Source organism: Vidua chalybeata, chromosome 10 (genome assembly GCF_026979565.1).
Source record: "Vidua chalybeata isolate OUT-0048 chromosome 10, bVidCha1 merged haplotype, whole genome shotgun sequence".
In the NCBI taxonomy this organism is placed as follows: Eukaryota; Metazoa; Chordata; class Aves; order Passeriformes; family Viduidae; genus Vidua; species Vidua chalybeata.
Window position 1 is genome coordinate 363,525 of NC_071539.1, and position 24,400 is coordinate 387,924.

At 51.4% G+C, this 24,400-nt stretch overlaps 3 protein-coding genes across 3 annotated transcripts; all 3 read right to left on the minus strand.

Annotated features, from left to right (window-relative positions):
- Positions 1-944: 944 nt before the first annotated feature.
- On the minus strand, positions 945-7,828 carry MINDY4B (MINDY family member 4B). The gene is made up of 12 exons (XM_053951882.1): positions 7,725-7,828; positions 7,444-7,471; positions 6,760-6,897; positions 5,919-6,038; positions 5,366-5,457; positions 4,944-5,109; positions 4,489-4,554; positions 3,890-3,960; positions 3,664-3,733; positions 3,214-3,304; positions 2,888-3,166; positions 945-1,514 (listed from the first exon to the last, which is right to left on the minus strand). The coding sequence occupies exons 1-12, from the start codon at positions 7,826-7,828 to the stop codon at positions 1,372-1,374; spliced, it is 1,368 nt and encodes a 455-aa protein (XP_053807857.1). The 3' UTR covers positions 945-1,371.
- A 946-nt stretch (positions 7,829-8,774) lies between these two features.
- On the minus strand, positions 8,775-15,074 carry CLRN1 (clarin 1). Its single transcript, XM_053951858.1, has 3 exons — positions 14,793-15,074; positions 11,552-11,731; positions 8,775-10,610 (listed from the first exon to the last, which is right to left on the minus strand). The coding sequence occupies exons 1-3, from the start codon at positions 15,043-15,045 to the stop codon at positions 10,345-10,347; spliced, it is 699 nt and encodes a 232-aa protein (XP_053807833.1). The 5' UTR covers positions 15,046-15,074; the 3' UTR covers positions 8,775-10,344.
- A 7,654-nt stretch (positions 15,075-22,728) lies between these two features.
- On the minus strand, positions 22,729-24,025 carry GPR171 (G protein-coupled receptor 171). Its single transcript, XM_053952263.1, is given in 2 exon segments — positions 22,729-23,086; positions 23,088-24,025. Coding segments are annotated over 2 exon segments (1,074 nt in total). The 3' UTR covers positions 22,729-22,950.
- Between the last annotated feature and the right edge of the window lie 375 nt (positions 24,026-24,400).

Here is a 24,400-nt window from a genome sequence, read left to right on the forward strand (position 1 = left end):
ACCGCTCACCGGGAGTGTCCCTTCACCGGGACCGTGTCCCCTCGGCGGGAGCGTGCCCTCACCGGGACCGTGTCCCCTCACCGGGAGCGTCCCCTCGGTGGGACCGTGTCCCCTCACCTGGGCCGTGTCCCCTCACCGGGAGTGTCCCCTCACCGGGACCGTGTCCCCTCACCGGGAGTGTCCCCTCACCGGGAGTGTCCCCTCGGTGGGACCGTGTCCCCTCACCGGGAGTGTCCCCTCACCGGGAGTGTCCCCTCACCGGGACCGTGTCCCCTCACCGGGAGTGTCCCCTCACCGGGACCGTGTCCCCTCACCGGGAGTGTCCCCTCACCGGGACCGTGTCCCCTCACCGGGACCGTGTCCCCTCACCGGGACCGTGTCCCTTCCCCGGCACCGTGTCCCTTCCCCGGGACCGTGCCCCCTAACCGGGACCGTGCCCCTCGCCAGGACCGTGCCGTGCCAGCGGGACCGTGCCCCTCGGCGGGACCGTGCATCCCCCCAGGCCTGGGCCCCTCTCCCGGTGTCGCGGGAGCTGTGCGTGCCCGGGCGCTGCAGCGCTGGGGCTGAGCCGCGGCTCCGCACTGGGGTCGCAGACCTCACATCAGCGGTAACCAGCACCTCCTCATCCCGGCCCAGCATAATCTCTGGCTGGGTGTCGCGGCTGCTTTTTATTTTTTTATAAAATTCAATAAACCTGAACCAAGTTTCTGGATCGCTTGCAGAAGGTTTATTTTCTCAGTTGTCGTTAGCAACACGCTTAAGGGCGTAACTTACAGGTCGTTTTGGTGTAATGACAATGAAAAAGGAAGTGGACAGTGGTTTCCGTGAGCTAGAAGCAATGTGCCCTGTCCATGCTTGTCAGGCGAATGCAGGGTGCCAGGATTTGGCAAAGGCAGTAAAATCACTGGATCACAGACCCCCAGAGCAGTTTGGGTTGGAAAAGCCCTCTAAGACCCAAGTCCAACCATTACCCCAGCACTGCCAAGGCCACCACTAAACCATGTTCCCAAATCCCACATCTGCTCAGCTTTTAAGTCCCTCCAGAGATGGAGACTCCACCACGGCCACAGGCAGCTGTGCCAGGGCTTGACTCTTTCCTTTCCCTGCCAGCTGTCGTGGGGAGCAGGAGAACATGCATCCTACCACCTGGAAAAGGCATGCAGTGGGACAGGGTTGCAAGTCACTGTTCCTGCAGTGCACGCTTTTGCAGTGGGTGTGATGCCTTATGGACAGGGTGTCCCTTCAATGCACCAAAGGCTTTTTGATTGGGGAGAGAGCTTTTTGTCTCCCAGACTGCAGGGTCCTGTGCAGCTGGTAGTGTGTGGGAGATGCCAGTACCCTTCAGGAGCAGGGCTCCATCCTGCTCACTCCTCAGAAGAAGGGGTCTGTCCCGTTCCAGCTGACGGTCGCACCTGCCCACTTGGTCCTGATTGCCATCTCCAGGGCTGGGCGCCTCTTCCCTGGGCTGCAGGGGCCTTCTCTTTGAGCCTCTTCCCAGTGATGTGAATGAGTGTCTGAAGATGAAAAATAAATGTCTAAAAAAAATCTTTAAAACCCAACCCCACTCAAAAGGGCTTCAGTGACAGCTAAAAGCAGAAGCTTCTGCAGCTGTATTGGTGTAGATGTGCTGCCATTCTGCCCCAGGGAGCAGGGGGAGGGTAAGCAGGGCCTCCTGGGCTGGGGACTGCTCCTGCACCGCGGGCTCCCCCGGGAAATTCCGGTGCTCTAAGTGCAGCTCTGGGCTGCTTGCACGCTGTGTTTGCATACTGCTTTTCTGAGCAGATGCTCAGATAGTATCTGTGGCCGCACCAGGTATCATGACGGTTGATCTCAAATCACTCTGCTTCCCTGCAGATTTACCCTTTTTTCAAGGTTCTGACTTCGCTTTGAATGCTGCAGTGAAAGAGCAAGGAAGGAGGCACCCAGTGAGGAAGGTAAGTGTTGCACAGCAGCAGAGAAACAAGAACCTTGCACCCCAAACACAAAACCTGGTTCACAACCCAAGCGTTGCTACAGGAGCAGTTTGTCCCTCCTGGGGGGATATGAAACTTGGTGGGGAGCACAAGGGCCAGGGTGGCAGCTGGTGCTGAGCAGGAAGACACACTTGAGCCTCAGTGAGCCAGGCAGGTGGCCCTGCTGCGTGCCGGCCTCGCTGCGTTGGTGTGCAGGTTTTGTCTGGGATAGAATTCATTGCCTTCCCAGCGTCTGGTGTGGAGCAGTGTTGTGGATTTGTGCTGAACACAGGGTTGATTATACAGAGGTGATTTTGTTATGGCTGGGCAGTGCCAGCATAGCCAAGGCCCTTTTGCTTCCTCCTACTGCCGCGCTGGTGAGGAAGTTGGGAGTGCATGGCAGGCTGGGAGAAGACACAGCCAGGACAGAGGAGCCAAAATGGTCAAAGGGGTATTCCAGACCGTATGACATCATGCTCAGTATGTGAAGTGGGGGGAAGGAAGAGAAAGGACTTTTGAGCATGGTGTTTGTCTTCCCAAGTCACTGTTGTGTGTGATGGGGCCCTGCAACACCTGCCTGCCTATGGAGGAAGTGAATTCATTCTTTATTTTCCTTGGCCTTTGTGTGTGGCTTTTGCTTTTCTTATTACCCTGTCTCTATCTCAAGCCACAAGTCCTTTAGCTTCTACCCTTCCAATTCCCTCCCTGATCCTGCGGGTGGGGGAGTGAGTGAGCAGCTGCGTGGGACTTGAGGGCTGGGTGGGGTAACACCCCAGCAGCTGGAGAGAATGTTATTATAAATTTTGAATTAATCATGAAACAATCCAGCTTCCTGGTGTGTTTAAACTTTGTATTGAGCATTTAACGCAAGAACGAGTTGTCTGTGATGGTCTGTGATGCCCATACCTCAGTCCCTGGTAAGTCTGGGTCCGTACCTATCGTCAGGTGGGCAGTTTGGGTCTGCTCCTGCTGCCCAGTGTAGAAGTACAGGTGGAAAATTCTCTCGGATTTCCAGTCGGAGAGCAGCTGGCTGTCGGTGCCGAAGAGCACGCTGTGCCTGCCCAAGACGCTGCACAGCCACACGGGCAGCCGGGGCGTCCGCAGCCCGGGGCTCACCTGGCCAGGGGGACGCTTGCCAGGAGCCCGGGCTGTGCCGAGGGTCCCGCTGGCCGTGGGGCTGTCCCTGCGCTCACCTGCCGCTCCACCGGTGCCCGCTCCCAGCGCAGGAAGCCCACGGGGCCCCGCTGCCACGGGGCCTCGCCATCCCCGTCCCCAGCGCCCGGTTCCTGCTCCTGGCAGCCGCCGAGCTGCCGCGGGCTCGCCCGTCCCGTCAGGAGCAGGCTGAGCACAGCCTGCGGGGAAACAGCCCCGTCACACCCCAGGACACGGAGCAAGCGGCCTTGCGGGGAATGCCCTGCTCCCAGCTCTGCCACGTCTGACACGAGTAGGGGAATGCCAGGCTGCCAGTGGCATTTTAAAAATTATTGTTACTATCATCATCATCATAATCATAATCATCATCATCATCATCATCATCATCATCATCATCCGTTTTTTAAGTGCACAGTCGTGATTAAAATTGCGAAATAGTTTTTTATGGACTTATGCTTCTTTTTTCTTTGGATTAATTAACAAGTGATAATTTTTTCCTAAATCGGATGTGGGAATAATAAAACCGGGAAACATGCTTGAGACGTGTGGCTGATCCTACCTCTGTACAGGTGATATTTCCAGAACTGATGTTCAGCAGAGGAGCTGTGTCACCCAAATCCTCTTGGACCCTGTGTGGCCAAGCACAGATCATCAGGGCAGCACTGGGCCTGTGCCAGAGGCAGCGCTGCACCTCCCTGCCTGACCAAGAGAAATGGGAGGAAAGGAAAAGGCTTTTCAGGAGATGTAACCAAACTACAGGAAAATGTTTAAAAAGCAAAATATACCTTTCAAGTGTCCTAGAGAAAAGTAAACTGTATAAAAATAGGATCACTCCATGGCTTCCTTCACCTTTGAACTGAGAAAAGAAATAAGGCATCACAGGGGAGGAATTATGGCCAGTAAATCATATTGAATTAAAACAATTCCTCTGTTTAAATACAGCCCTAGGAGAGTGTGTTTGTTAGATGAGTAAGGTGTTATTCCAGGAGGATTTTGTAACTAATTTTGTTGAATAGGATCAGGTAAGAAAAGAAAGAAGAAACTTTCAGTTATTGGCTAAATTGGTTTTATACAATTTTCCCCATATTTTTGCTGAGGCTGCAAGGAATCACATCCTTGAATGATGTACAAAATGCTGCCCTGTTTACCCAGTGTTTATGGGCTGAGAGAGCTGGAATAATGGCTTAAGTCACAGGGGTTTACATGGGAGCAGGATCTCCTCCCATGGGAAAGGCTGGAAATGATCCATGAACTAACTGTACATTAACTGTGTGAATGTCCTGATGATGTTAACACTGCTGTGCCCAAAATGACCAATTTGAATGGGAAATAAGATGTAATGTAGCAAGAAAATAACCTGGATAAAGCAGTTATCCCCACTTACACAGTTTATATGATCAGAGATGAACCCCTGAGCAGCAGCTTTCTCCGAGAACTCAAACAGCCGGATCTGTTGGGCATGGGCACCGTGAGGGTGGTGTAAAGGAGACATGAATTATACCAAAAAGCTGAGCTTTTGAATCCTATGGTTCCGTTAGTCAAGCAAAAGAACAGTGCACAGGTTTGCTCTGCCCCTTCCCCAGCTGTGGGCTCTGGCTCTATGCAGGGATTCAAGGCGGCAGCTTTGTGTTGACAGGACTCTCCTCTTTGCAGGAGAAGGAAGATGGGCTTTGGCGGAGGGGAGGTGGATGTACCACGGGCTGCAGCAAGACCTGGGTCTGGGGTGATCCCTGTTTGTAGTGCAGTGTAAGTGAGGGAGCAGGTGTAGGAGATTCTATGTTCCAGGCCAAAAGTATCTTTAAGGAAAATCCCGCTGGCAGAAGATGGTTCCATACTCACTCTCTCTGTGAAGCTGTTGGCTCTGTAGCCTTCACGTGGCATCGTGGTGATAGGGGCAGTGACGAGGCACACGACAGCTCTGCCACCTCCTCCTGCTGCCCACAGGGTCTCTGCCAGGGCCGAGGCCAGTGCCTGCCCCTGTTCCCACTGTCTGACCCGGCACAGCCTGTGCCAGGGGGAAACCAGGGGCTGTGACTGTGACACCACAGAGGTGGGGGGCACATGCCACTGTCCCGAAATCAGAGGATTTGGTGGGAAGAAGCCTTGCCAGGGGGTCAGCCAAGACTTCTCTCCCAGGGCATATCCTCACCTGTATCTGCACAGCTGAACCTGGATTTGGTTTGCCTGAACCCAGAGGCTGGCACTGACCAAACAATGCATGGAAATAATTTTCATGTGTCCCATGAGGCCCAGCAACTTACCTTTTCAGGTGAGTACATTCTGTCTCTCTTGTGAAGAGCAGGTATGTGATGATGTGTGCTTGTACAGCCGCCAGAATGGCTCTCGTTCCTCCCTAGGAACAGAAAAAAAGCTCCTGCCATCTGAGGAGTGTGAATGAGCACTTGTCACTCCAGCAGTCCCTGGCCAGGGGCACCACAAGAAACCCTTATGGAGAAGAAGCTGCAGAGTAGCCCTGGCCATGTGCTGGGGGTGGCAGGGACCCTGTGGGTGGGTGCCCGTCCTCCCTGTGTCCCAGGGAATAGCACCCAGCTCCAGGCACCATCTGTGCAAGGAAGCCCCATGGTTTGCTGGAAGTTCCCTCCAGCCTCGCAGCAAAGGGTCAGAGGTGCTGAGGCAGCCCAGGGCTGATGTGAGGCTGCGCACAGGAGTGCCTGTGCTCGCTCCCCACCGTGCTGACACCCACCAGGGCTGTGGTCCCTCTGGGAGCACGGAGCTCCGGAATGCAGGGAGTGGCACCCGTGGCTGTACCCAGCGTTCCAGCCTCTGGACAAAGGGGCTGCGCGACACTTGTACCTTCCCTGCCTGCAGTGCGTAGGCCAGATCGGAGTGCGGCGGGTGGAACCTGAAGTGTGCTGCTGCCCACTCGCTGCTGAAGAGGGGGGCCGTGCTCCTGAAGAGCAGCTTCTGCAGCCTCTGTGGAGCAGGAGGCAGAGGAGCCAGGGTCAGAGCTCCCATCCTGGCACGAGGGATCTGTCCCTTCAGGGCTCTCGGGGTGCAGGTGCTACATGTGCCCTCAGCCAGGGCAGCAGCACACACTGTCTGCCCAGAGCCAGGCCTCAGAGCTTCAGAGCAAAGGTGATGTTTGAGCTCTGCAAGGACTTCAACTTCCCACCGCACTCAGTCACTCTGGTGAAGCTTGGTTCTAGTGTGTAATAACTTACATTTTGCACATTTTGGGGAAGATTGCACCGGGGCCCATCCTGCCATTGCCTGCAGATTGGCCAAGCTGCTTGACAACAGCACCTGGCAGCAGTACTTTTGGGGCCAGGCACTCAATAGGAGCTGAAATCACTCACTGATGATGTTAAAGGCCCTTTCCGAGCCAAACAATTCTAAGATTCCATGATCCTTCCTCTTGTTCTGAGGCTGTTTGTCAGGGAAGCCCCCAGGTGCAGGGAAACATTGCCTGTTGTCATTTGACTGGTTCTCTCCTGAGAATTATTGTGTATCAGCTTTAAGGTTGCATTCCAGCCATGTTTGTTAATAGTCTCCTAAATAATCCGTCCCCGTTCCACACACTGTTCAGTGGACAGCAGGCTGAAGCCTGCAGTCAGAGCAGCAGGAAAGGCTCCCCAGTCTCTTTCCCTTCAGGAGATTCAATTACAGCTCATACTTAATTCAGCAGGCAGCTCACCATTGCCGTGTCCGGGGGGATGGGGCGGCCGCCCTCGCCCTGAGGGAGCAGGAGGGGCTGGGGGATGGAGGAGGGGGGCTGTGACCCTGGGGACTCCCCGGCTTCGGGTGGTCCATGGGCAGCACTGCTCCGTCCTTGCTGCAGGGAGAGGAGCAGACAGTGCATCACCCGGAGCTGCTGCTCCACCAGCTGTGCCCCCAGTGCTCCCAGGGTGGGCACAGCGCCCGGGCTGACAGGGGCTGGGGGCACCTGCTGCCCTGGAACGCGCGTGCCCTTGACTTCCAGCTGTTTCCAGACATTCCCAACACGTCCCTACGAGCTGATGACTGGAGCAGGTAATAGTGCTGTATTTGTCTGAATTACAGGAAATACCCTTCAGTGTCCCAAACTAAGGGCACAGCAGGCTTTCCAAATACTTAAATTTTAGAGATCTTAGTTTGTTTTCTAAAACTCATCGTGAAAACCATTAGTTTTTGATGGAAAGGTTAATCAAGTGTAGGACTGGTCTGCCCCTTTGACTTCAAAATATCTGAAATCTGTTTCTCAAAGAAGCAGCATGAGAAATGAGTCTCCATAGATACCTGGGCTGCAGGTATGGACGTGTGACCTCCTCAGTGTGCCAACTAAGGACAGCCCAAAACTCACCAGACAAACAGAAAATATTACCTTTGGAAAAGGAGTTACCTGATGAATTGTGCTGTTGATTTCCAAGCTGAAAACATAAAATAAAGTACAAATGAAAACACCCAGCAGAGGTATTATTAGCATGTGGAGAAACTGGAGCCCAGCCAGAAGGGAACCCCAGAACAAAGGAAGAGTAAGAACTGTAGCATTTATGTGACTGTGTACACAAGGTCCTTTTATCATTGTCATGTAAGTTTTGTAATAAAACATAACTTGAAAAACTACATTAAGTAACCACCTGGAATTAAAACTATGCTAAAGAAACAGAATAAAAATCTTACCCATGGAAACTAAAGATTTCTCTCCATTTGCTGAGGTCAGAGATTCTGCTGGCGATCTCCTCCAGCGGTGTCGGCGCAGCGTGCCCAGTCCCCCGGTCACCCATGGCGGTCACCCGCGGGTCCGGGGCTGCTGCGGAGCCGCGCTCGGAGCCCCGGTGCTCGGAGCCCCGCTGTTCTGAGCCCCGCTGCTCTGAGCCCCGCTGCTCTGAGCCCCACTGCTCTGAGCCCCGCTGCCCGGAGCCCGCTGCCCGGAGCCCGCTGCTCTGAGCCCCACTGCTCTGAGCCCCGCTGCCCGGAGCCCCGCTGCTCTGAGCCCCAGTGCCCGGAGCCCCGCTGCTCTGAGCCCCAGTGCCCGGAGCCCCGCTGCTCGGACCCTCGCTGCCCGGAGGCACGGACCTCCCCGGCCGGCGCGGAGCTCGCGGGCAGCCCCGGTCGCACCGCGATGGAGCTGCGGCAGAGCCCGGCGCAGCTGCTCTGCTCGCTGGGCCGGCAGCATCAATGTTTAATGCCGCAGGAGCAGGGGCACGGCGGCAGCGGTGGCTGCTCGGGGGGACTGCGGGTGGTGGGGCGTGGGGCATTTTCCAGCACAGAGCAGGAACGAGGGTGTTTCCCAAAGTGGGGCGGGAGCAGGGGCATTTTCCAGCACGGAGCAGGAACGAGGGTGTTTCCCAAAGTGGGGCGGGAGCAGGGGCATTTTCCAGCACGGGGCATTTTAATGGGTGCAAGGAGGCCCAGGTTCCGTGCTGGGGCTCCCCCGGGGTCCTTCCTGCGGCTCCCTCGCAGCTTGCACCGGGCAGACCATACCTGCTCTTCCAGCCCGTCAAACCCACAAACATTGTCTTAATTTTATTTTGCTGGTAAGAAGCTATTGTTTGCCTTAGGAATAGCTGGGCTGATGCCCGGGTGCAGGGTGGGATGTGGGGGTGGTCAGGCCAGGCTTTGGGCACAGTGACCTCTGTGAGGACTCCCAGACCCCGGGCTGGGGCTGCTCTTTTCTGCACAGTAAAGGAATGTGTTTGGGTTTGCTGTGTAGTAAACAATACCATGAGATGCAATACAAATTATGCTTTAAGAACATACATTAACATTAGGAGGAATACGCATATAGATAATGAAAAAAATTATGAAAAAAGTTGGGCTGACTTGCAGAAGCCCTTCTACAGTGTTAAAATCCAGGGAGATGTGGAGGCAGAGCTACCTTGGGAAAGGATACAGCTGACAAACCTTTGCAACAACCCGGCAGTGTTTTGCCTTTCACAGTGAAAATACAAAAATTACATCAAAGTCAGTAAGGCCTTGTGGGCTGGTAGATCCTGAAGCACAGAGGGCTGTGATAGCTGGTGCCCGGGTCTGACCTGTACCCGGGCACTGGGTGGATGCTGGCTGGGATTGCTCCTCACCCACAGCTGGGCACAGCCCCTGCAGATAAATGGGGACGGGGCTCTCTACCCGTGCTTGCTCTGAGGGTTGTTTCTGTGTCCTGGGAGGAGCTGCTCATCTCCAAGGCACCCAGGTGACCCCACGGAGGCAGTGCTTGGTGGTGTGATGCTGTGCCTGGGGAAGCATCTCTTGCTTTAGCTGACTTGGGCATGTCCAGGGGCAAGGGCCGATGAGTCCATCTGTTCTGGCTTCCTGTGCCAGACCCTCCTGTCTTTGTTCCTCAGTCCCTGCTGAGCTGCAGCTTGCACGGGAGCCTGTCTGCTGTGTTATTGCTGCCCTTCTCCGGGGTTCTGACGGGGTTTATTGGTACTGTTTGATGAGAACTTGCGGGGCTGTTCTCTGGAGGGGGCAGTGAAAGGTGGAGGTACCTGGGCTCACTCCCGTGGCTCTGCCCTGGGAAATGCCACTTGCCTGATGAGCTGCAGAGGGTTTGTTCAGCGCTGCCAAGCCTGGCTGCCTCCCTCAGGCAAGCAGGAGCACGTGGCATCTCCCCTGCATCTGCTGTGCTGTGTCAGCTTTGTCTCCAAGCTGCAGCATCTGCTGGGGAAACAAGGGCTCCTAGGACTTTGGGTTTGGGGCAGTCTGGTTTGTTAAAAGGAAAAAACCCAGGGAGTTTCATGGAGAGAAATGATGCTGTTGCCATGCATGTGAAGCCAGATCAAAGTGCAGGTGTTTGGGTTGTGCCCTCTGAGCACTGCACCTGAGCTGGAGTCTGAGGGGTGCTGGGGCAGAGCCTGGGCGTTGTCCTGTCCCTTGCTGGGTGTCCTTGGGCCCTGCTGCTCTGACGTGGTCACGGCTGCATCCTTGCCTTCACCAGGGCTGAAGGGCAGAGCTGCTGCTGGTGAGTGTGTGCTTCTACTGCAACCCATTGATTGGACTTTCCAGATTCAGTGCAACGCTACTGAGATTTCTATTTTTCTTCATACCAGCCACTTTCAAAACAGTTTACAGGACAAAATGTCTTAATAAGACCTTACCCCAAGAAAAAGGGCTTTTCCATCCAGACATTGCCATACAGCACATCTTCTTTTGTTCACTGCTTACTTCATATTGACACTTACTTGAAACTTCCCCTTTTTTACCTTCTCTAGAGCTATCATTCACAAGTTGGTTCATCTGGTGGTTGTTGATGTAATAGTGACAAATTTCTTTGCTTGAAATGTGCTTAAATCCCATCATTTTAATACATCAGGTCAACTGCTCCTGTGATTGTCCCTGAATCTTTTGATTTTGAAAAGGGAAATTCAAATCCAGCAAATCGGATTAGCAGGGCATTGAGGAAGTGCACCAGGGAGCAGACCAGGATGGTCCAGAAGGAATTTGCAAAGTGCTCACTGTGAGTCTTGAATGTAAAAGTTCCCTCTTTGAAATTAGCAATTCTCTCTGAAAGGTGGTGGATCTTCACCTCTGAGGAGAAGAGAATCATGATGAGGCAACCACAGGAACCTGAAAGGGAGGGGGAGAGGCTCATCACTTCAGCAATCCCTCAGCTGTGCTGCATGATGTATGCTGCAGCCAAATACCACGTGGAGAATGTTTGTATGGCCACACAGCTTTAACAGGGATTATTTCTGGAATCCAAGGCAATGGCTATTGAAATGGGTGAGCTTTTCAAATTGGATTTGGCTCAGGACCAGCAATATTTAGCATGGCTGCTTTAGCATGCCTGAGCCACTGAAGTATCCGTGTTCATGTTCAGGTTTATGTTGCTCATTGTCCCATTGAGCATAATGGAGCTCTCTGTGTGCCTGAACAGAAACACATACTGAAATCCTTTGTTAGATTATGGTTGTAATGTGTAATACCTTGTAAAGTCAGGGTAAATCTGCCTGTCAGCCAAGCCAGCAGCCCAGGGAAGAGCTGTGTGGCTGTTACCCCTGCATGGCAGTGCTTCTTCTCAGAGACCACGAGCTGCTGCCGGCCTCTGGCAGCTCAGCTCTCCTGTCCTTGGCAAGGCTGTGCTGCTCTGTGACCTCGCTCACATTGTCTGGAACCCTCCTGTTGTGGAACCAGCTGCATCACTGGCATATTTTGGTTGTTTTTTTCCCCTTTTCCTACTTTGGTGTGGCTCCTGGTTCTGACTGTGTGTGGGGTGTCAGTGATGCCACCCCAGCTCTGGGTTCCTGGGGCCCTTCTGTCATGGTTTCCTGCAGCTGCTTGCCCATTCCCATCCTGCTACCCACCCTCATGCAGGATTTCCCCATCTCTCAGCTTCAATTTGGAAAACACGTGGTTTCACATTTTTTGATGGCAGAGTCACCCGCCTTCCTGCCTGGCTTGCTTTTGCCAGTTTAAAGCCAGTGCAGCCACAGCTGAACCCGCTCCCCTCTGCTGAGAAGTGGGCGAGGCTGAGCGGTGCCACCTCAGCCCAGCCTGGGGGTACTCACAGGAGATGAAGCTCCACAGGTACAGCCCGAGGGGGCCGTGCAGCGTCTCGTAGGGGCTGCCAAAAGCATTGAACATGAAGAACCCTGCTCCCACCAGGGCAAAGACAATCAGTGCTGTGCAGAACAGAATGACACTAACGTGGATACTCGCAGGGATAATTCTGAGCAAATCTGGAAAAACTGAAAACAAAACAAACACAACATTATTATGCACATTAGGAAAAGTTGTCTCTGATGTCAGACCGGGGGTTCTTGCTCGTTTGTGATAATTGTTTTGATCCTGCTCTTCTAAATGCAACCAGATGAAATAATTCACTAGAAATGTTTTTTTCATGGATGTTTGCAGGCAGAAAAATTCTGTGAAACTCAGAAGTGTAGGCTGGCCAGGAGGGAGAGATAGTAGCTCCAGGGAAAGCCTCTCCTCCCCTTCCTGAGGGTGCTATTTGGTCCTTAATGTGAACAGCATCTTTTGGGGAAAAACCAGGAAGCTGTATTTGAGGAGGCAGGCCTGGCACAAGGTGTCACCAAGGTCTCTTCCAGTGCCAGTGTTATGGGGCTGATCTCCCTTGGCTGAAGGCTTGGCCATCCACTCTTCTCTGGGAATGGGACAATAAATATTTCTTTAGACTTTTTTCCATTCATGTTCATGAGGGCCCACAAAGGGCTGTGACGTGGGAAAGGAAATTATGCTGTGATTGTGGATGCACAAATTCAGGAATAATTTATGCTAAATATTTTTATGCAGCTTTTAAGCTACTGTTTCAAGTTGTGGTCCTGTTTGTCTAGGACACAGAGATAGCCATTCAGAAAGCAAGAGAATGTTTTTTAAAAATTTGTTTGTTTGGCAAAAAGGAGGTGTTTTGGAAGGAACTGTGAAATACACTTCACCATTCCTGATCTATGGGGGCACGACCAAAGCGAGGCAATAATTCCTGGTGCTGCTTGGCTGTGGCTGTGATGTGTGGAGAGTAAAGCAGCCTCACATCAATTACTCCTCCTTGTAAAGTCTGTACCAGCAAACTGCTCTGCAGCTCCGTGCAGAGGCACAGAGCAGCAGGTAATGGGGTATCAAGTCCATTTATCTCTCTGACTAAATGAAAGGGAAAGTAATGAAACAAATGTCTGCAAAGTTCAACAAGGCCACGTGCAAGGTGCTGCATGTGGGCCGGGGCAACCCCAGCACAAGCCCAGGCTGCTGGGGAGTGGTTGGGAGCTGCCTGAGGAGGAGGACGGGGTGCTGGAGGCTGAGGAGCTCCTCGTGCTCTGGCACCCAGGACCTCCCTGCCCTGGGCTGATCCACAGTGTGAACAGCAGGGCAGGGGGATTCTGCCCCTCTGCCCTGCTCAGGGGGGGCTCCCTCTGCAGGGCTGCCCCCAGCCCTGGGCACCCCAATATCAAAACAACGTAGAGCTGCTGAGTGAGTCCAGAGGGGGCCACGGAGCCAGGCTGGGAGAGCTGGGGGTGTCCAGCCTGAGGAAGGGAAGGCTCAGGGAGACCTCAGAGCCCCTTGCAGTGCTTCCCTCTGCAGGAGTCCTACAAGGAATAGCGTTAGTTCCTGTGGCACTATCTGCTGCTTTGGGAAAACGTGCAAAACTGTGTGTTTAATAATACAATTTTGTATGGTTTGTTTTAAGAAAACAAGTTATGGCATGGTATTGAATCCTCCCCTGGGCACCTGCATCTATAGCTGGTTCTGTCATTAACATTTTATATGTGATGTATCAGAAAAAATAATTCCAGAAGCAATGTTGTCTTGAAAGTAAAACATTCCTTCATGGTCCTGAATGAACCCATGTGTGCTGTGCATGGCAGAGACCTTTAGAAAATGAACCACTGACCTAGAAACTGATGGGAATGAGTGGGAACAAATGGAGCAGAAGTTTTCCCCAGCTGAACTGGGTTTGCTAGCAGAGCAAATTCATATTACAATTAAAAGAGATCTAGTGGTCAGAGGGGAGCACTTAATGGGAACAAGCACAGAGCTAAATCATTTAGCCTATTTTCTGTGTGTGTTCTCCTCAGACATGCTAAAGTGCAGTGAGTGCATTAAGCTATGGCTGTGTGTTTTATAAGTTTGTTCTGCTTTCTGGAATGTTCCTGGTGAGCTTCCAAGGTACCGAGGTGATGGGAAGGAGCTGCCGCAGCCCCAGGGAACAGGATCAGCACCTTGTTCTCAGAGCTCTCTGAGCTGAATGCTCCTGACCCCTCACAGCTGTCACTGACTGAACCTGAGTGTCAGTCCCAGAGCTGCTGGCAGCTGGACCAGCCCTGGGTCATAAGTGTCACCTACAGCAGTCAACAAAATCCCTGGCATAGCACAGACCTCTCTGAAAATACAGCCACGGTGCAATAACTGCGCACTGGGATGGCATACAAAGCAATCAACAGGGAACTTCAGCGGTATAAACAGACTGGTGATGGAATTTAGAGAGAGCAAATACTAATACTATATCAAATTAGCTAGGTTTACTATTTTTGGGAAATGTTATATAGTAAATAATTTCTGGTACCTAGTCTGGCAACCTTCCCTTGCATTAACTCACAGGTGTGAGCAATTTGTACGTGCTGTTGTAGCAGAAAGATTATGATCTGTGTGCTGTAGTAACTTCAGGGGAGGTACTGTACACACAGCAGCTGCCTTTTACTGCCTGTTCTGCCTGCTGCTGAATACAAATGTGTCTCACTTCATAATCTTTTTATTGATCTTCTTATCCTTGAAGATTAATAGGTTATGAATGCAAAGTGAAGCCATTACTGATACTTTGACATTCTGTGTGTCAGGTACCAAGTCAGCCAGCATTTCCCAGACAGCCTCCCTCAGTCCTTCTTCCAATGAGTGCCACAGATTGCAAACTTTTGGACTGCTTTGTTTCCCAATAGCAGCCAGTGCCCCAGCTCTTTCCTGAGGTTCTTGCTTGTTTAGTTCATTCTTCTTGACAACACAGAGGTAATGTAATGCTGGCACACAGAGCAAGATGACAGAATTAATTAAACCCCCCAAATATTCTTTTTAAAGAAATAGTATAAATCTCTTGGAATGTGGCTATCTGTGCAACCGCAGTAATAGATTCTTGAAAACGTTAGCCAGGCTGTATCAGTATCATAAAATAAGTTACTGACCCTGAAGATCAGAGCATGCCAAGCGTTGCTTTGGCTGCGGGGCTCGGTGTCCGAGCGAGGGGCAGCCCTGTCCCGCCGGCAGCAGGGGAGTGCAGGCAGCTCGAACCCCATCGGTACTCACATGAGAACTGGAAGGGTCTCCCCCCGAGCCCGCACTGCCGCACACGCTGCCCGGAGAAGAGCCCGTACTGGATGTGGCCGATGAACTTGTGCAGCTCCGGGCCGCTGGCGTTGACGAGCAGCGCTCCGGTGCTGCAGAGGATCGTGCCCCTCACCCAGAGCTGCGTGCCCACGGCCGCCGCCGTGCCCAGCGCGCAGGCCAAGCTCAGCACCCCGGCTGTGCAGAAGAGCAGCTTCTTCTGCTGCGCTGGCATGGTGGCACACGGGGCTGCGGGGCCGCGCTGCCCGGAGGCGGTGCCCAGCCCCGAGCGCCGCAGCGGCCCGGATGCGGCAGAGCCCCGGCGCCCGGCCAGCCCGGTCCCGGGAGCCGCGGCGTCCGGCCAGCCCTGCCCGGAGGATGCTGTAAAGGCTCTGCTTCCCCGTGCCCTTCTGTGCGGCTTTGCAGATGTTTCAGTGCATCCCGTCATTTGATAGCGAGGGTTTAGGGTGACAGATCTCTGTAATTTGATGAGTGTTCTGCTCGTGCCAGCCCCCGGGGAATGGATGAGTTGGGGGCTCAGATGATGAGCTTGGCTGCTCTATCTGATTATCTGCTCTCCATAAAGGAAGCTTCCAGAGGGTTTATTTTTGCACGCTTCCTTATAAAGTAATGCTGAGCTGCTCTCTTGTGTATTTTGGTTGTTGTTTCGTTTTCTTGGTTTTGGGATTTGGTTTTTCTTTTTTACCCATCTGGGTGTATTTCTTTTTTGCTGTTTTTAAGGTAATGCCCAGGTACCATTCAGCACCCTGTCAAGCCAGGAGGCCTCTCCTCAGTATCCAGTTGCATTTGGGCACTTGCTTGCCCTTGCTTTCCCTGTCAGGGAGTTCTCTGGCAGGGCAGTGTGTGTGTTATGTACGCTGCTGCTTTGGCTGCAGTGTGTGGGATGCCCAGGCAAACTGTTCAGTCCGGGTTTCAAATATACACAAATGCGTTTTCTCTCACAACTTGACAGAAGACCCAGCCCACCCTGAGGCTGGGGAACACATGGCTCCTGCTGCTGCTGGGCACCTGCCTTGCCCTTCACAGGGGCCAAGGGCCAGCCCGGCGTCCCAGGAGTGGGGCCAGGGCGAGTGCGGGGCGAGCGCCGCAGGCACCGCCTGCATCCGTCCGGCAGCTGAAAACTGAAAACCCAAACTGTGTGACTCCTGCCGTGTTTTGTCAGTGGCTGTGCCCTCAGCCAGCGATGGTCGTAGTTCAGGACCCTCTGCAGAGACCTGCTGACTCGTCACTGCCACCCAGGGCTCCAGGGGCTTTGCAGGAACAAGCAGAATGTAGTGCTGGGGGATGGCACGTCTGGGAGCATTTCCAGAGAGACAGACGTGCCAACAAACCATTAGGTGAAGCTCAGAGCAGGTGGGGTGGAGTGAGACACTTGCCAGAGTTGTCTTTGTGTTCCCAATACGCTTTTATGGTAATCAGAGAGAAACTGAGCAAGGAGAGCTGTCACAGCAGGCAGGGGAAGTTTCTGAAAGTTCTTAACCCTGATGCCTGGGTGACATCAGGACTTCAGCACACGGATGTGCTGTGGTTTTGAGCAGGTAGGGTGTGATATGCTTTATCATTTGGGTGCTGGCTTTTTGTTTTTATTTGCTTTTGGAGCCAAATGATTTTGTGCTGTTGCACATGCATTTGTATCCTTTTTCCCCTTCTCTCTGTGTTCCAAAGTTCTTGTGACTTCCAGATATAATTGTAGTAATGGTCTCTCTTTGTGTTTCAAAAGGCAGTGTTGGTAGGGAAACTTCTGAAAGTCATTATTCTGTTCTTAATGCAGGTTGTCTGCCATTATTTGTCTTATGGAACTTTGTGAGCTGAGGTTAGGTTACCTTGAAAATGCTGCTTTGCCCCTTAGAGCTGTGCTCCCCAGTTCAGAGCACCTGACATTTTTATGCAGGTCTGTCCATTTGATTTGCAGGAAATCTTCTAATGGCACCACATTGTACTGTGAGGTGAAGAATGCCAAGGGGGAATAAAGCGTTGTTGGACAGGAGAGCAGCGTGCCTGTGTTTGCACAGCAGGCACAGGAGATTCGAGCGAGAGCAGAAGCAGAGAAGGTGCTGACTTTTTTCTGAGAAAACAAAACTGAGCTTTGAAAGTTTTAGCTTTACCTTACCAGATCTGGAGCTGAGAAGAAATTAAACTGCCAAATTATGTGCAGCTTCTCAACCACCTCTGGAATTTTCAAGACTTAGTTGTTGCTTGGCTCAAGCTCAACTTTTGAAACTGGTGCAAAGTGCTTGATGGATGGTGCCCGTGCATTTTGACATTTGAACTTCCAAAGTCACAGAGAATGGTTTGGGTTGGAAGGGACCTCAAATATCATCCAGTTCCATCCTCCTGCCATGGTCAGGAAACCCACACATCCACCTTACCAGCGCAGTTTCAGGTGTCACCTGCTGGGCAGGCTGTGGTGAGCGCCTGGCAGCCCTGCCCTGGCCTGGGGGATGAGGGGAGGGCGGAGCGGAGCCCCGGGCAGGGAGCGGAGCCCCGGGCAGGGAGCGGAGCCCCGGAGCCCCGGGCAGCGCTGCCGGGGCTGCCCCGCCGCCCCACGGCCGCTGGATGTCGGCCGCTCCGCGCTGCAGGGCTGTCACCACGCGCGGTGCTGTTTGTCTTCTTTTTGTCTCCTGTTTCCTTCCCCTAAATAAACTTCTGCTTTTCCCTGGCAGAAGAGGCCGTAAGTCACGAGGCTGTGTACATTGTTTTCAGCCGGCAGCTCCTGTAAGGATTTTTGTTTTGTAAATAGGACGTCCACAGCTAGGACATCTGCCTACTGACATTGTTATTGTTGTTAAAAATGTTCTTTGAAGGACAGCTGACCGCTGCCTGTGTTTTGATGTAAGCACAACTGAAGCATGTTTGGAACCTATTTCCTGTCTGGTTTTCCAGTTTTAGTATCTTGGCTTGAGCCTCTGTCATGGCTCACACATGTTTTAGTGGTGGGCTTGGCAGTGCTGTCTCAATGGTTTCACTTGATGATTTTAAAAGCCTTTCCCAACCTGAATGATTCTGAGATTCTCTCCCAGCTGCCTCTCGTGTGGCAGTTTCCATACAGGCAAGGGGCTCCCACCAGGCTGTGTGTAACCCAAATCCCAGCACTTAGTGCAGCTGACAGAGGCTCAGCTCTCTGTTCATGAGGTTTCAAATAATAATAGCAGCTGTTGAATGGTTTTGGTGGGAAGGTCTGATGGCCCATAAAGATGTAACATCACAATGAGTACAGTGACAGGGCTGCTGCTTGGTGAGTGTGGCCATGTGCACTGAGCTATGAAAGGACCTCTCACTTCTGGTGCTCTTTGACTTGTGTGGGTTCCTCAGGAGATTTGCCTGGGTAGGAGGACTCAAAATCTAGAAACCTATTCTGTGTCATAAAGCAGTAAATTAGCTTTCTTTTTAGATGGGATTGCAGAGAAAACTACTGACCTTATTTCTGTCCACAAGTATTTTCCATGTGACATTTCCTTGACTCAGATCATCTCTTGTGCACAGCTCCAGAATGATTTTCACAGTGGTGATTATTATGAAGGTGTAAATCCAGTAAACAGTCTGTATTGCTACTGTACAGTTTTCAGTCAGAATACATTTTATTGCACCAGTCCAGACTTGGAACACCTGTGATTCATCTGCAGCCCCAGTTGGGCAAGGAGTCCCTGAGGGCAGGAGTTGATTTGGGCAGGAACAGAGTCCTCAGAAGGCTGATCTGGAGAATGCAGTAGTGGCTTTCTCATGTCTGTAACAACTCCTCTGTGAGTTCACCTGTCATTTTCCTAGGGCTTAAACCCACTCAAATTTCACCTAACATTTGAACTACGTGTATTTTATTATCTGTCATGGTCTGTCACAGGTACCACCATGGAAGGGAACTGAGAAAGAATGGCTTTTTCACCTCTTTAATCCATTTTAAAATGTCTAGAATGGTTGGTGAAACTCTTGAACTTTTCAGTCTCCTGTGTAGCAAAATACAGCCTGGTTAAGTATAGGTTAAAATACACCCCAGCAGTGGGGGGAATCCCTGGTCATGCAGCTTGGTAGCAGGATTTTCTAGCCAGTGTGCAGTAGTGAATGTGATGTGACAGAAGAGAGTGATTGATTTCTTTGTTAAGGACTGATGTTGAATTTCTTGAAATCACTATGTAGAATCCTGGAACCCCACGGATATTTATGCACTTAGGTCTTTGCTTTTAAAGCTTAGGGCTCTGCGCTTGTATTTAGTCTTGTTTCTGATGTCGTCTTTGAAGTCCATCTGAATTCTTACGATGCCAAGAGATGTTTTTCACTTCAGAGTGAAAAAGTCCTGTTTTGAATGTGGTTCTCACGAAAAGGGCTTGTGACAAATGCAGAGAGTTGATATTTGTCTTTCTGAGATCACTTTTCTGGAAATGAAATAGACAAACAAAACTCCCCACCCCACTGTGGGAAAGGAGCTCTGATGGGTCTCGGAGTCACGGAGCTTTGATTTAAATTTGTAACTATGTGAGAGACCCAAATCTGAGCGTGTTGGGCAGCTTGACAGGAAAGAGAGACAAGATGAGCAAAATAGTATCTGCAGAATCAGTCTGTTTCCCCAAGCACTGAGAAAACACTGAGCAGTCTTGTCACAGTTTTAATAATGCAGTTAGCATTGCTTCAGTTGCTCAAATTGCTTAGTTACCTGTCTGGGTGTTTTCATCCTTAACTGTTTTAGGAAATCCAACACCAGGTTCCTGCTCATCTAAAGGAGTTAAAGTACAAAATCTCTCTGGAACGAAAAAATTTATTCTGTGACTTAAATAACTGATAGCAACCTTAAGAGGAGCTTCAAGTTTGCTTTTCCCTGCGACCTTGCTGCTGCTCTTTGGGGGAGCAGTTTGAGCCCCTCTGACGCGTGGTCTGCGCTTGTCCAGGCTGGACCAGCTGCAGATGCAAGACCCCAGATAAAACAAATCCAGAGCCTGATTATTCCGAGAGGCTGATGCTTTCTGGGTGTGTGTGAGTAAATGTGGTGTTGGAAGGGAGGAAGCCCTGAGGCACAGCCTTCGTGAGACAGGAAGCCGTGTGGCTCCACATTTCTTATTTCCAGTCAAAAGCGAAATAACCTATTTGATGGTCAGACACTTCAGCTTCTCTTGTCTCAGCTGCTGCCAGGGCCCTGTGTTCCAAGAACCCAGTGGGAATGGCTCTGGTGCTGCCAACTTGCCCAACAAAAGTCTGTATCAGTGGAGAGCAGAGTCTTCTGGGTGTTCCACACTGTCTTCAGAAATCTGTAGCATCCCTGGTTCTGTTGGTATCTGGCTGCATCTCACCACAGCAGTGGTGATGTCACCGTGTTGCTTTATTTGGGTAAAAAAAAGCATTTCTCCTCCTCCCTCCACCCCCCTGCCCTAGCTGTGTGTGTGTGCACAGCAGCCTTGCTCAGCACAAACCTGTGCTCTGTTTTCCTGAGGAGGGAAGCTGGGGCGCCTGTGCAGCAGGAACGTTCATGTTCTTGGGTCTGTAATTCCCAGTCACTCTGAGGGAAGTGTTCACTTGCTGAGGGTGCTGTGCTTGGCTCCAGCCCTTGTGATGCTCACTGCTCTGTGTAGCTCTCATTGATCTTGGGGAAAGAAGGAAAATCACATCTGTTTACTTTGCAGGTTGGTATTTTGAAGTCTTCAGAGATGGTGGCCAGCTTGGGAGGGACAAGTGAGATCAGCAGAGCCAGCTCAGGAGCACTCAAGGAAAAAGTACTGGATATAAGCACATTACACCCCATTACTGCTCTGTAAACACGGGGTTCTAAAGGCACATGGTGTTTCTTAAAAATGTCAGAAATAAAATGGAGCTTTTTCAACGTTGGCTATCTGACAGATAATACCTTTAGAGGTTGGGGGGTGTTTTGTTTTGTTTACTGTAATGTGTCAGTGTGATGCAGGTCACAGTCTGGAAACAGAGGAGGTCTGGAAGAATGAGCGTGTAAATCCCGTGTGGTGACTGGGCTGGGAGGCTCTGTGAATTCCTCTTGCTCACAAAGCAGATCATCCTTCACTGGTTTGGTGAAGCAACTTTATCAGAAGGTAAAATTTTTGTTTGAGTATCAGCAATATGAAAACTGGGGACATGAAAACTTTCTCTCTTTGGCTTCCAGCTTATATTTCATGTGAAAACACTGCAAAGAAAGTAAATGTGTGCAAGTGACAGCGAATGTGTGCACTTTGGGCAAACCAAACCACAGCTTTTCCTCCTGCAGAGCTGCAGGCTGTTTGGTCAGCGATCAGGTCGTGGGCTGTGTGGGTGAGCTGGTTGCTCTGTTCTGCCCTGCACAGGGAGCCCCAAATGATGAGGTTGTGGTGATGCTGCTCTGTGAGTGGGCTGTGAGCTGTAGGTCGTCTGGGAAGCACAGGGCCATGGCTGTGGCCAGGCTCCTGGAGAAGAGGCAAGTGGAAATTGAGGCAGAAGGAAGTTGTTTCTACGTTAGCACAGTGTGACAATTTGCCTAAAGAGTAAGATATTTCTAAGGAAGCCTCACTTTAATCTCATTACAAAAGGAGTGAGTTTGACATTTGGAGAACTGGGGATCTTTGTCGTTAATTTACAGCCTAAAAATCTTAAAAAAGTAAAGCATGAAAAAGCCTTGTATTTAAAGCAAGAAATTGCAGCCTAACTCAGGCAGGTGTGTGTTAGCTGGCTTATGTCTGCTAAAAGAGTTTCACTTCTATGAGCTGCTTGTCCAACTAAAGGGATGCCCGGGGAGCTGAGTCCCTTAAGAGGGGTGTGGGTCTGACAGCAGGGCTGTCAGCTGCTGGGGCACTCTGGCAGGGTTCCAAAGCCAAGATCCAATCTGAGGCAGAATTAGAGGCACAGCTGTGGCAGTGCCAGGGGGGCACAGGGACACAGTGCCCTGCCCCAGCCCCACTGCAGGGCAGAGCTGCCCTTGCTGCAGCAGACGTGCAGATGTGCTGATGCTTCCAGATGTGGCAGCTCAGGCAAGCTGGAGTGGGATCTTCTGCCACAACAGACACCAGCTCACATCAGAGATGGCACTGCAGCATCCTGCTTCTGCAGGATCACGTTTCCCCAGGAAACAAAGGTATTCTACAGAACACCTGAGAGAGAACATGTTGTACCAGAGTTGGGCAGGTGAACGAACCCCAGAATACGTGAAAGAACTATCTCTGAACTGCATGGGACAGGTTGGTGTCTCTTCCTCCTCCTGCCCACCCCAGGCTGCTTCCAGCCTGGATTTCTGGCTGCTGCTGTGCTGGTCTGTGGGCTCCTGGGAGCTGGAGGAAGTCCCATGAGGAACGTTCCAGATCCCAGCCCTTGTGCACACGGCTGTTCATGCTTTCCACTGTGCTGGGAAAAGGCCCCAAATATTGAACAGGCCTCAAACTGGAATGTACCTGCTTCAGAATTATTATTATTTTAAAACAAAAATGGTAACTTTTTAACAATATCATTTTATCCTTTTCAATCCTTTCAGTCCAGGGAGCGTCAGGTGAAAGGATGGTGTGATTTATACAGTTTTCTTTTCTTTAAATGTCTTACCTCACAAAGTTTGGGTTCTGATTTGTGGCATGAGAATTGTTATGAAGATACTGAATGAGCTGTTTTGAATGCTTGCTTAACATGATGGATACTTACTCTTTTTATCTTCCTTTTACAATTCACTAGAATTTTCTGCAATAACATGCTGTTAGCTTTTCTCATATTCATTGAAGCAGCAGCAAGGAGAGACAGTGGAACTTGGCAAGAAGAAGAAATTTATTTATGAAGCCTGCAGGTGTGGTGTAAGCAGATACAAAAATTTTTAGTCAGTGCAGTTTAAAATCCCTTTTTGGAGTAAATAATGCCCTCTAAAATGCTTTTTGGTTAATCTTGTCAAATCAGCTTTGCAGCTGAAGAACTGCTGTTTCATGATTTCTTCACTTGATAGCACCAAGTCCTTTAACATAGCAAATGCACCATATTTAACTTAGTTAAGGTGAGTGCCATAAATGCTCCTAAGGTATATTTGAGTCTGAGCACGTATTGGCACGCGTGTCCGATGCCTGGTGGGTCAGCAGTGTTCTCTGAGCTGCTGGTGAAGGCATCCCTGGAGGCTCCGGGGCGCCGTGAGCGGCTCACACAGCCATGGTGTTCCTCGGTGCCGTTTTCCTCCTGCCCGGGCTCACGGCTCCTCAGGGGCGCTGCCGGCAGTGCTGCCCACGCCTGCAGCCGCCCCGCAGCTGTTGGTGCTGCGATGGGCACGCTCTGCCCGTGTTTCACGGGCCGGGCTGCAGCTCTGCCGTCGGCTGCTGCGCTGCCTCCGCGTCCGCGAGCGCCTTTGTCTCCTTGGGGGCCGCAAACGTCTCGGCGAACTTCAGCCGGAACGACTTGGAAAGGTGGTAGTAGAGGATGGGGTCGAAGCAGAGGCTCGAGACCGCGAACAGCAAGGTGCACTCCTTGGCCTTGAAGAGAGCCCGTCGGAGGCGGCAGCTGGCGCCGGCGTCGCCCTGGCTCAGCACGTGGGGGACGCGCACGGCGTGGTAGGGCACGAAGCACAGCAGGTAGGCCGCCGTCACCAGCAGGACGTGTGCCAGCGCCTTCCGCACGCGCCCGCCGCGCTCGCTGCGCTTGTGCCGCCGCAGCTGCCCGACCACGAGGCAGTTGGAGATCAGAATCACGGCCGAGGAGTTCAGGAATATTGCCGTGCAGATGAAATTAGTGAACACGTGCCAGTCTCTCCCAAATTTTGTTTTGAAATCAATGCATCCAACGCCGGGTCTTTCTTCGACGTGTTTGATGGGAATGGCCATGTTGGGCACCGTGATGAGGAGAACCACGACCCACACGACTGCAGACAGCATCTTGGCAAAGCCAGGCTCCTGGATGCGGTAGATCTTAGAGCTGTGCATCAGCTGCAGGCAGCGATCCATGCTCACGAATCCCAAAAATATGATTGATAAATACATGTTCAGGTAGATGAAGCAGGCTGTGACTTGGCAGTGGAATATTCTCAGGTTCCAGGACGCAATTCCTAGGTCAACAATAATCTTCACTGGCAGTGTCAAAGTCAGCAAGAAATCTGCAGTGAGGAGGTTGACTAAGTAGATGCTCATGCACTTCTGCTTCTGGTCCTTCTGTGTGAACGCCCACAGTGCGAAGCAGCTTCCAATAATTCCCATAAGAAAAATCAAGTAGTAAAAATAGGTAAAAGGTTCCATTTCGTCATAGAGATGACATCCAGAAATGTTGCTTGACATTGTAAACTCCTTGTGTGAGTTGGCTTTGCTGACAGGAGGTATCACAGACCTACAAAAGAACCAAGAGGACATCAGTGACATCAGCCTTTCCTCAGCAACAGTAGCTATTCTCTTAGAATTTTGTTTGATTCATTCTAAAAAAGAAAATACAGTTAGGAAGAAATATTTTTCTCTCTCTTCATGCTGCTTCCCAAATATTCAGGAGAGCTTTATTATCATGCTGGAAGAATTAGGAATGTATTGGGATTTGTTTCTGAAAGCATAGAGCCTTCTGAGCAGCATTTCCACTGCAGCAGCTTTTCTGACAGTGTTTGGTTCAACACCCTCCTCCAGCCAAAATGCTGGAGAAAATGGTTTGAATCTATTTAAGCATCT